The 11,272-nt window shown below is 35.9% G+C and overlaps 1 protein-coding gene across 1 annotated transcript; it reads right to left on the bottom strand.

Moving 5' to 3' along the window:
- Nucleotides 1-907: 907 nt before the first annotated feature.
- pkia (cAMP-dependent protein kinase inhibitor alpha) lies at nucleotides 908-9,919 on the bottom strand. Its single transcript, XM_048175422.1, has 3 exons — nucleotides 9,636-9,919; nucleotides 2,290-2,467; nucleotides 908-1,935 (listed from the first exon to the last, which is right to left on the bottom strand). Exons 2-3 carry the CDS (start codon nucleotides 2,438-2,440, stop codon nucleotides 1,853-1,855), a joined length of 234 nt encoding a protein of 77 aa, XP_048031379.1. The 5' UTR covers nucleotides 2,441-2,467; nucleotides 9,636-9,919; the 3' UTR covers nucleotides 908-1,852.
- Nucleotides 9,920-11,272: the final 1,353 nt, after the last annotated feature.

Below are 11,272 nucleotides of genomic sequence, written 5' to 3'. Positions count from 1 at the left end.
TAATCCGCCATAGACCAACAAACCAATGAGAACACGGGACAATGATGACGTTCCATAACAAAACTGCGGCTGAAGATCAGCTTACCTGGAAGTCACTGTAACTGGCAGATTTAAAGAAAATTACTGTCATTTGGCAAATAAATAATTACAGACAGTTACATACGCGGTACCAATCATGTGAGCTTTATGGTACACCTCAAACAAGCGATTTAATAGTAATTTATAATGTTAATATTAATTGCTGAGTCCAAGAATGGCTTGGGTATGCAGAGCATTCACAGCTTATATGGACCACATGCCACTGATATATATATATATATATATATATATATATATATATATATATATGATTTTTTTTTTTTTTTTTCATGGAAGCCAATGGGGACCAGCAACTGTAAACTGTGGTTACCCACATTCTTTAAAATATCTTCTTATATGTTGAACAGAACAAAGAAACTCATACAGGTTAAGGTTTGGAACAATTTGAGGGTGCGTAAATGACAGAATGATTACATTTCATTTTGGGGTGAACTTTCCCTTTAATTAGAAAAAGTAGCAAAAACGGTGTATTTTTTATTTAAATGCAGCTATAGTGACCTAAATATATACAATATAATTACATATAACTGACATATGGAAAGAATATAAAACTTCAAAATGGATGATGTTCACTGACTTCAATTACTCATTAGGTGGAACTGCATTTGGAATAAAAGAGATTTGTGAGTGAACAGTGCCATCCAGTGGAATATCAGTATCACTGTCTTAATCACTGTCTTAGTACTGAACACATAATGGTTGTTGACTAATATAATATAATATAATATAATATAATATAATAATCATTGATATATTCAAATAAATGAATACATATCCAATGCATTATAAATATATGCAGAAATCTAAATAAATGATTTAAAAAAACAAAACTTTTCCCCAAATATTTCTTGAATTTATTCAAATTTTTATGTACCCACAAATGAAAATATCAAATATATGCAAAATTGAGGACATAGAGCTAATGACTGGAAGACAAAATATGGGCAGAGGTTTGGTAAGGCAAGCTCTATTGAACACATTTTCAAAGGGGTTAATAGGCAGTGTCAGTCAGACTTCAAATCAAGCCAGATTTCATAATACAATAAGAATTTTCATCATAAAACACACAAATTAGCATCACAACACACTGCGAATGTTCGGATCACAAAATTTGTGGGATGTGAACTGTTATACACACATATTCTGTCAGGAGAAATGTCATGCAAGACCATCATAGACAGTTTATCAGAATTCAGTGAGTGTTTAACCAGAGTGCAGCACTTATATTACGTGAATATACCAACGTGTACCCGGCGAAAACATAAACTGAAGATATCAAAGACATAAAGCACAAATTTAATATCAAAATCTGATATTACAACACTACACCTATAAAATGACTGAATTCTAAGTGCGTATTAGCTGCACTATTCTGGCAGTTAATTAGTGAATCCAAAATCACAAGTTCAGTGGGTGTTGTTCAAAATAAGATCCACCACCAAGTGTGTATTCATCATTGTAATGTGATTACTTCTGACTCAAATCCCAACAGTCGCTCTAGGTACCTACCAACTAGAGTGAATTTCTAAGTACAAATCATACCTACATCAGCTAAAGTAGCAATCACTGTAGTAAAACAGCAGCGCTATGATTCTTAAGGCCCAGCCTTTCACAGTAGCTTCCTCAAAGCAAAGTCTCCTCCATCAGGATCCTTCAGAGAGAGGGATGCTGCACTATTTTCAGTGTCAACCCCTCCATGCATATAAAATCAGCCACTAGAGGGGGTATTTCCTGATTTTCTCACTGAAGTCTGTTATGTTTCTTCCCCTTTGCCCTCTTCCTGCTTCGGGTCGGAGTTTGCCATGCTCTGGCTTTTCTCTCCATCATTCCCTGTCTCTGAGAGAGAAAAAAAATGGTTTTGTTAGTGAAAGCAAAAACAGAAGAAAAAAAGACAGATGGTTTTAATGAAAACTAGGGAGCTGTTGTCCAACACCCTACAGCAAAATGTTTCATAGGGATGCCCTCAGCTAACAGGCCTATATTTGATAAAGCACATCCGTGTTTGTCTTGAGCTAAAAACTGGTGTGGGAAGCCACTAACAGGCCCTCTAAACTCTCTAGTTTGCCCAAAGCAGGTTTGTCTGATACATTATTCATGACCAGCCTGCCTCTCAGTGCCATATTACATTACTGCAGTGTTTTGATGACACTCCATGTTAAAGCACAGATAAGTTAAGGGAACTTCACTCGCCTGCTTTGCTGATATTGAGCTCAGACAGAGTTTGGGAAAGCCCGCTAGCGTCCAGCTCGCCGGAGGTTCCCAGTATGTCGTGTACAGCATTGCGTCTGCCGGACCTGCCAGAGGCGATGAAGTCTTCATATGTCACCTCGACATCAGTCATATCTAACGCGTTTCAACATAGCAGTGCCTGTGACAGAGAGAGATGGGTTTATTTGCTTAAACACAGATCTGCTGTGACATGCAAGTCATTAAAGGGTTAGTTCACCCAAAAATTAAAATTCTGTCATTAATTACTCACCCTCATGTCGTCCCACACCCGTAAGAACTTTGTTCATCTTCGGAACACGAATTAAGATATTTTTGATGAAATCTGAGAGGTATAGAACTCGTCCATAGACAGGAATTTAAGTATCACTAGACATCAAAAGTCTACATGACTGCAGTGGTTCAACCTAAATTTTATGAAGCGACGAGAATACTTTTTGTGTGCAAAAACAAAACAAAAATAACTTTATTCAACAATATTTTCTCTTCTGTGTCATTTCCCTACTTTGTTTACGTTCAGCGCTTTCAGGTACTAAAAAACCAGATTCCAAAAAAGTTGGGACACTACAAATTGTGAATATAAACAGAATGCAATGATGTGGAAGTTTCAAATGTCAAGTTTTTGTTCAGAATACAACATAGATGACATATCAAATGTTTAAACTGAGAAAATGTATCATTTTAGGGGAAAAATAAGTTGATTTTAAATTTCATGGCATCAACACATCTCAAAAACGTTGGGACAAGGCCATGTTTACCACTGTGTGGCATCCCCTCTTCTTTTTATAACAGTCTGCAAATGTCTGGGGACTGAGGAGACAAGTTGCTCAAGTTTAGGAATAGGAATGTTGTCCCATTCTTGTCTAATACAGGCTTCTAGTTGCTCAACTGTCTTATGTCTTCTTTGTCGCATCTTCCTCTTTATGATGCGCCAAATGTTTTCTATGGGTGAAAGATCAGATCATTTCAGTACCCGGATCCTTCTTCTACGCAGCCATGATGTTGTAATTGATGCAGTATGTGGTCTGGCATTGTCATGTTGGAAAATGCAAGGTCTTCCCTGAAAGAGACGACGTCTGGATGAGAGTATATGTTGTTCTAGAACTTGGATATACCATTCAGCATTGATGGTGCCTTTCCAGATGTGTAAGCTGCCCATGCCACACGCACTCATGCAACCCCATACCATCAGAGATGCAGGCTTTTGAACTGAGCGCTGATAACAACTTGGGTTGTCCTTGTCTTTTTTAGTCCGGATGACATGGCGTCCCAGTTTTCCAAAAAGAACTTCAAATTTTGATTCGTCTGACCACAGAACAGTTTTCCACTTTGCCACAGTCCATTTTAAATGAGCCTTGGCCCAGAGAAAATGCCTGCGCTTCTGGATCATATTTAGATATGGCTTCTTTTTTGACCTATAGAGTTTTGTTGTGTTCACTGACAATGTTTTCTGGAAGTATTCCTGAGCCCATGTTGTTATTTCCATTACAGTAGCATTCCTGTATGTGATGCAGTGCCGTCTAAGGGTCCGAAGATCATGGGCATCCAGTATGGTTTTCCGGCCTTGACCCTTACGCACAGAGATTGTTCCAGATTCTCTGAATCTTTGGATGATATTATGCACTGTAGATGATGATAACTTCAAACTCTTTGCAATTTTTCTCTGAGAAACTCCTTCCTGATATTGCTTCACTTTTTTTTCGCCGCAGCATTGGGGGAATTAGTGATCCTCTGCCCATCTTGACTTCTGAGAGACACTGCCACTCTGAGAGGCTCTTTTTATACCCAATCATGTTGCTAATTGACCTAATAAGCTGTTCCTTATATGTACATTTAACTTTTCCGGCCTCTTATTGCTACCTGTCCCAACTTTTTTGGAATGTGTAGCTCTCATGAAATCCAAAATTAGCCAATATTTGGCATGACATTTCAAAATGTCTCACTTTCAACATCTGATATGTTATCTATATTCTATTGTGAATAAAATATAAGTTTATGAGATTTGGAAATGATTGCATCATTTGTGTCCCAACTTTTATGGAATCGGGTTAGTACATCAGAACACCAACTCAAAATATCTTAATTTGTGTTCCGAAGATGAATGAAGGTCTTACAGGTTTGGAACGACATGAGGGTGAGTAATTAATGACAGAATTGTAATTTTTGGGTGAACTAACACTTTAAGTTCGCCAGGAGTTTGATTGACAAGCAATCTAACCAATCATAATGCAGAATCCGCCATATTGTCCGACAAAGCAGTCAGGAATTAGAAGATTAACCTCGGTGGACTTGAACTTGAAAAATGGTGTGTATTTACGTCTTTCCGCGTTTTAAACAACATTCCTTCTCATGTTCATTCATGTATTTGATGCTATAAATTAACTAGTAGGAAGAGATGATTGGTTCACGAGTTCTTGAGCTGAGGCACTACAGCATAAATGAATGTATAAATAAATGTTTAATAATTTATATATAATTATCAATATTTTACTTGTTTTCATAAATGTTTATTTTCAAATGTTTAAAATGTTTTTGAAATTTCTTTTGCTAAATCTTTTCAACAATAAACAATCTAGAAATGATGCAGCTACAATGTACACTATCATTGAAAAGTTAATAATTTAAACAGACAGAAAAGACAGTTAAATTGTTTCAAAATGTTCTTATAGATGTGGTTCGTTTGAACTTTCTATTCATCAATGAATCCTGAAAAAATTATCATGGTTTCCACACAAAAAATATTAAGCAGCACAACTGTTTCCTGACCACCAAATCAGCATATTGAAATGATTTCTGAAGGATCACGTTACACTGTAAACTGAAGTAACAATGGCTGCTGAAAATTCAGCTTTTCCATTACAGGAATGAATTACATTTTTAAAGTATATTATGAAAGAAAAATATATTTTAAATTGTAATAATATTTCACAATATTTCTTCAATATGATTTTGATCAAATAAATACAGCCTTGGTGAGCATAAGATTTCTTTGAATAGAAATCTTTGAATGGAAATGTGACTCCTTAGATTCATAAATTTCAAGGGTTTTCAACTGATTCAATTACTGTTCAGTGTTTGAACAAAGACTCGTTCTAACCATTAGGAATCCCAAACAAGTAACAATGTAAAGATTATATAAGACGCCATAATCTGGCCTAGATAAGAAGATAAGCTTGGATAAGGGACTGCCTCACATTTGTGATCTCATGCATTTCTAAATTGTCCTTCTGGATTTCTTCCTTATCTGAGATTCCTCTGTATGTTGTGTGAAAAAAGTCACATAAAATGTTTTGATGCTCTGATCCCTGAGTCAAACATGCCAAAACAGATTTGGCACAAATCTGCAAGATTATCTAGAATTTTGTTTAACTAAAATATCACTGCAAGGATGGTCTTCCCTGAGCTCAGAGTTATATTTAGCCAATGCCATCATCTCAGCACAGTCATTCTCAGCTGTTGCCTTCAAAATGGTGCCACTGTGTGGTGAAACACCCATAAAGAGGTCATCATTACAGGGCTGTTTCACAGTATTTAAAAAAGGAAGAAAAACAGCAAAGTCGTTCACGTATTCCATTTCTCAAGAAAAAAATATTTACTTTTCGATTCTTAAGATTTTGGTGAGAATAATAAAAAAATATGTGTATTATTTTAAATGTATGAAGAAATACAGAAAATGGTGCCCCTATTATGCTTTTTTGAGGGGGTATTACTTTTCATGTAGTGTGTAATATAGCTGTTTGTTAGCTGTTGCTGTTATCAAAGTGCATGTTAAATGGATTCATTGTCTCCCAAAGGAAAGAATCGATTCTGAACTGCCTGAAACGAGTCGTCAGTGATTCCAGTATTACTTCCTGCACAAACCAACATAGGTTTGTGATAAATTTAAATAATGCCAGCCTATGGTCTTCATTGGCTGCCCACAAACAATGTCTACATTGACCCGACCTCAAACACTGTAGTTGTAGCTGAGGCCTGGAAGTGTTTGGTTTGTGTTTCCGATAGGGCTGCACAACGATTAATCGCGATTAATCGTTTGCAAATTAAAAGTCTGTGTTTACATAATATATCTGTGTGTTCTGTGTAAAATAATTATGTATATGTAAATACATGCACATACAAAAAAATTATATTCATATACAAAAATATTTATATTTACATGTAATATAAAATATATATAAATATGTATATTTATTTATACATGTATATATTTCTTAAATGTATACATGTATGTGCATGTATTTATATATACATAATTATTATACACAGAACACACACATATATTACGTAAACACAGACTTTTATTTTGTAAACGATTAATCGCGATTAATCGTTGTGCAGCCCTAGTTTCCGACATGTCGAGAAGACTCATGCACTTCCAAAGGATGAGGACTGAATTGGTAAGTGAAATGGTAAAACCGACACCATTGTTACTATCCATATTACTGTGTACAAGTGCTGAAGAAGTTTCCGGAGCTGAAATTCAGATATGGTAATGGGTGTTTCATTTCTGACACGCACTGTAAGCGGTAGACCAATCACAACAGACTGGGCCATCTAACCAATAAGAGCAGAGCAGACTCTCTGAAAGGAGAGGTTTAGAGTGACCTAATCCTTTAATCGAACCATTTCAGACAATTTGGGAAAAGAGGTAATGCTGCAATGTATATTATGAGAAAATTCAAATTTACTCTGGATGCTTGTAAACCTATTGTTGGAGACCTCCAAAACAGAAAATAGAATAATAGGGGCACATACTTTTATTATCACCACTGTCCTTAAAGGATTAGTACTCTTTAAAATGAAAATGCGTTTGTGTAAGAAATATATCCATATTTAACAAGTTATGAAGTAAAATATGTGGCTTCCACCAGACCGCCTTCCATATTCAAGTTGTATAGTAAATTATCTAACTTTCGCCAGACCGTCTTCTGTATTGAACTTAGGAAGAAAGTGTAACACCTCTCGCAGTTCAAAACGCTTATGCTACGTACTACGCCTTCCGTATTCAACTTACGGAAAGAACTTAAAGGAACACTCCACTTTTTTTGAAAATGGGCTCATTTTCCAACTCCCCTAGAGTTAAACAGTTGAGTCTTACCATTTTCGAATCCATTCAGCCGATCTCCGGGTCTGGCAGTAACACTTTTAGCATAGCTTAGCATAGTTCATTGAATCTAATTAGACCGTTAGCATCGCGCTCAAAAATGACCTATTGTCCTAATCGCGTCACTGTCCGGAGCAGAAGGGGGCGGTAATGCACCAATAAGCTGGATGCCAACCACCGTAGAAGAAGAAGAAGCAGCGTCACTGTGGATATACACAGACCCGGAAGACAAGACAATGCTGAATAAAGTCGTAGTTTTTGTTATTTTTGGACCAAAATGTATTTTAGATGCTTCAAAAACTTCTAACTAACCCACTGATGTCACATGGACTACTTTGATGATGTTTTTATTACCTTTCTGGACATGGACAGTATACCGTACCTACACTTTCAATGGAGGGACAGAAAGCTCTCGGACTAAATCTAAAATATCTTAAACTGTGTTCCAAAGATGAATGGAGGTCTTACGGGTTTGGAACGACATGAGGGTGAGTCATTAATGACATAATTTTCATTTTTGGGTGAACTAACCCTTTAATATAACTCCGACTGTGTTCATCAGAAAGAATAAAGTCATATACATCTAGGATGGCTTGAGAGTGAGTAAAGCTTAGGGTAATTTTCATTTTAAAGTGAACTAATCCTTTAATAAACCATAATATCACATTCTATTAAAATGTCTCTGTCTGTAAACATCAAATGAATTGTCTTATTTCTATATATGAATCGGAAATATGTAATTTTAAGCTCACTTGGCATAGGAGTTCAGGTCCAAGTCCAAAATCGATATGGACTTGAGTCAAGGCAACAGTGACAACCATGCAGAAGAGTTGTCACACACACACTTACCCTGCCTATGCCTAGGTAGACCTCTGTGGAATCCACCAACGCACCCTCTGAAACAGCTTGTGCGACAATTTGGACAAAACAGCCCAAACAAACAGACATACTGCAGAATTCAGCAGCAGAGGTCCAGCAGCTCTACACATTTTACATAAAAACAAGACAGAGCTGCAGTAGACAGGGAGCAGAGATGGGTGTGCCTCTTTTTTGCATAATGTGCACACCACTGATGCCTGAATCCTGGGACAGAACAGGTTGCAAAACTTAGAAAATAAAAGTTTATGTGTGTTTATATATAAGTAATTAATTTGATATATTAAATATATTAGTGTTCCATACAATGGAATTATTCAGGATGAACAAAGTTTGATTTTACATAAATTTATAAAAAAAATTCAAAAATATCTGATTGAAAAAATATACTTTTTTATATTTCAGTTCATTTCAGTTTTAAGTGCAATTCATTTTAATTGAAATATTGAGGTATGGTCTGAGAACAGGTGGTACATCTAAAGGCGGAGTGAGTGATAATGCAGTGCCACAATTTAATACTAATATCGGAGTCAAATGAAATAGTCATTCACTTTTATTTATTTTTTTTTTTGCAGTTTTCAAAACTAAAGGCAGATGTGAAGTTGTGTGACCTGTTTAGTCCCATGTCTCAGGAATCAGTGCCTCTAAGGCCTCCACAAATCAGTCCAATTTTGACCTCCGACAAGCACTGTGCAAATGGACCAACCACATATATGATGGAGAATATTATAAATCACAAGAGCTCTAATGATAGTTACAATGTGCATCATAATAATGATGAGATAATCTTAAAAAATTGCTTCATTCATAACTAATCCCATCAATGCCTCAAACTCAGAATATAAATCACCTTATTAATTGAATCCAAACTGAAACTAAAACACATATCTGGCTAAATGTAAGGTTGTGATAGGCTATTCTAGTTCTGCCCCTTTGTTTAAATGAACACACAATCGTTACAAATTAACAGATTATTAGAGCGTAAAATGCACTAGTTTATATTCTGTAAAATTAAAAAAAATACAGAAATATAAACGTTACTACTCATCTCGTCCTTGACATGTCACGTGCACTCAGTAATAACATCATATCAAAACATATCAGCGTGTCATATCCAAATATGACAGCTACAAGTGCAAATCCCAATGGAGCAATTCTTTCATTCACAGCACAACATACGGCGTTTGAGCTTATATGAATGCACCGGTTATATAAATCTGACATGCTACAGCACAGACGCTAATGAAACAGGGTCGCGAGCGACTAAATCTGTCATATAAAACGACTCAGAAGGCTTATCTATAAGGCCGAGCGAATCCACAAATCGTACCTGTTTTAGGCTGGATGTTTTTCTAATTGTCAAGGCTGTGTAGTTTTGTCGCTCCGGTTAATACTTCAGTAGGATGCGACGATGCTGTCAGCGGTGCTGCTGCTGCTGCTGCTGGCTCAGTTCATGAGTCTGCAAGAGAAGAAAGGGATGACGTATGCGCGTTGCCGAGTGCTGATGATATGCGAGGATTATCCAAAACCATTATATCTGCTTATGTTCGGTAGTGGAGGGACGTTTGATTCATCTCAGTGATTCGACTCTTTTGAACCTGTTCACTGATTCGCGTGACTCTTTGTTTTTGGGTTCGTCGTACGTACGCCAGTAGATGGCGACAGTGAATCGTGTTTTTAGTCATTCTTTTTTTTGTGATTATAATTTTTATTTGAGATAAGAACAAAATACAAAACTAGGATAGCAGCAAAAATACTGATAAAATAAAAGGACATAAATACAGTAAACAATGCTTTAGGGTAATGTACAACAAACGTACAAATAAACCATGGCAGCAAGTTATTACATAGAATAGTGCATCTTCAGTTTAAAACAATTCTTTTAAGGCTTGGGCTATTTTACTCCAATAAGTAACAGTATGTATTCTAGCCCCATTAATCCTTGCAGTGTTGCATTCTAAACAAACAATATTATGAAAAGAAAGCAGCCAGAATCTTTTAAGGTCCATGTCAGGTGTAAACTACATGTTTCCAGAAATTGGATATGACCAAACAATCCCAAAACATGTGCAAAAAGGTACCTTTAGAATTGTTATTACACAGATTACAATTAGAATTGGGTGAGAGTTTCATCAAGTATCGCTTATATGGGGTACAATACATTTTGTGTACAGTTTTGAAATGAATAAGAATGTGCAAGGGGTTTTTGGAGGTGAGGCAGAGATTTAACCAGACTGCTTGTAGATCAAGGACACTGTGCCCTGAAAGTTTCCGGTGTGTTTTATCCATTTTAACAATGGGTGATCATCTAAGATAGAGTTCCAAGGCACACCATACGCTTTGTGTTTTTAGTTCTTTCACTCCGATTCTTTCAAAGGACGGTTCATATGTTTATTTTTAAATTATTTTTTTTTAACCGCCAACTTTCTCTCCTTTTTGAAACTGAGATTTATTTACACTATTCACTGATCCTGACACGTTTTAAAAAGTACATTATAGAGGAAAAATAATATTTGATACTCAGTGAGGCATTTTGAAATTGTGCCATTTCAAATAAAACATATGCCACTGAATATATTCTAGACAGTGCAGCTGTTGTTTGACATGCATTCCCCAAACACGGCAGATGTGCTGCATCTAACTCTCAGCTAGTTCAGTGTTTAAACAAGGGCTCTATTGATCGAGATTTCGTCCAAAACACATGTTGATTGTTGCTTCCCAATAGCATGTGAATAAGATACTTACAGAGTTTGAAAAAGAAGAACATGGTGCAATATGGCATCTGCAATAGACTCTTTTTGAGTGTTTTGCTTTTGTAAATAGTAGCCTATGTTTGGTCTGGAAATTTGCAATTTGCCAGTAACTATAAATAAGAAAAAATAACTTTATAAATTAATTAAAAATTAATTAATTATTCATGTAGAAAATATATATATATAGATTATTAATCTTTTTGTAGATTGTAAT

This window comes from Megalobrama amblycephala, linkage group LG22 (assembly GCF_018812025.1).
Source record: "Megalobrama amblycephala isolate DHTTF-2021 linkage group LG22, ASM1881202v1, whole genome shotgun sequence".
Classification (NCBI taxonomy): domain Eukaryota; kingdom Metazoa; phylum Chordata; class Actinopteri; order Cypriniformes; family Xenocyprididae; genus Megalobrama; species Megalobrama amblycephala.
This window is presented reverse-complemented; position numbering and strand designations above follow the sequence as displayed.

Bases quoted from the DNA above. Each gene is read 5' to 3' on its own strand.
- pkia (XM_048175422.1), bottom strand. From the start codon at position 2,440: ATGACTGATGTCGAGGTGACATATGAAGACTTCATCGCCTCTGGCAGG. The intron at 1,936-2,289 runs GCGAGTGAAGTT...TTTCTCTCTCAG, and splicing joins GCTCAATATCAGCAAAGCAG to AGACAGGGAATGATGGAGAG.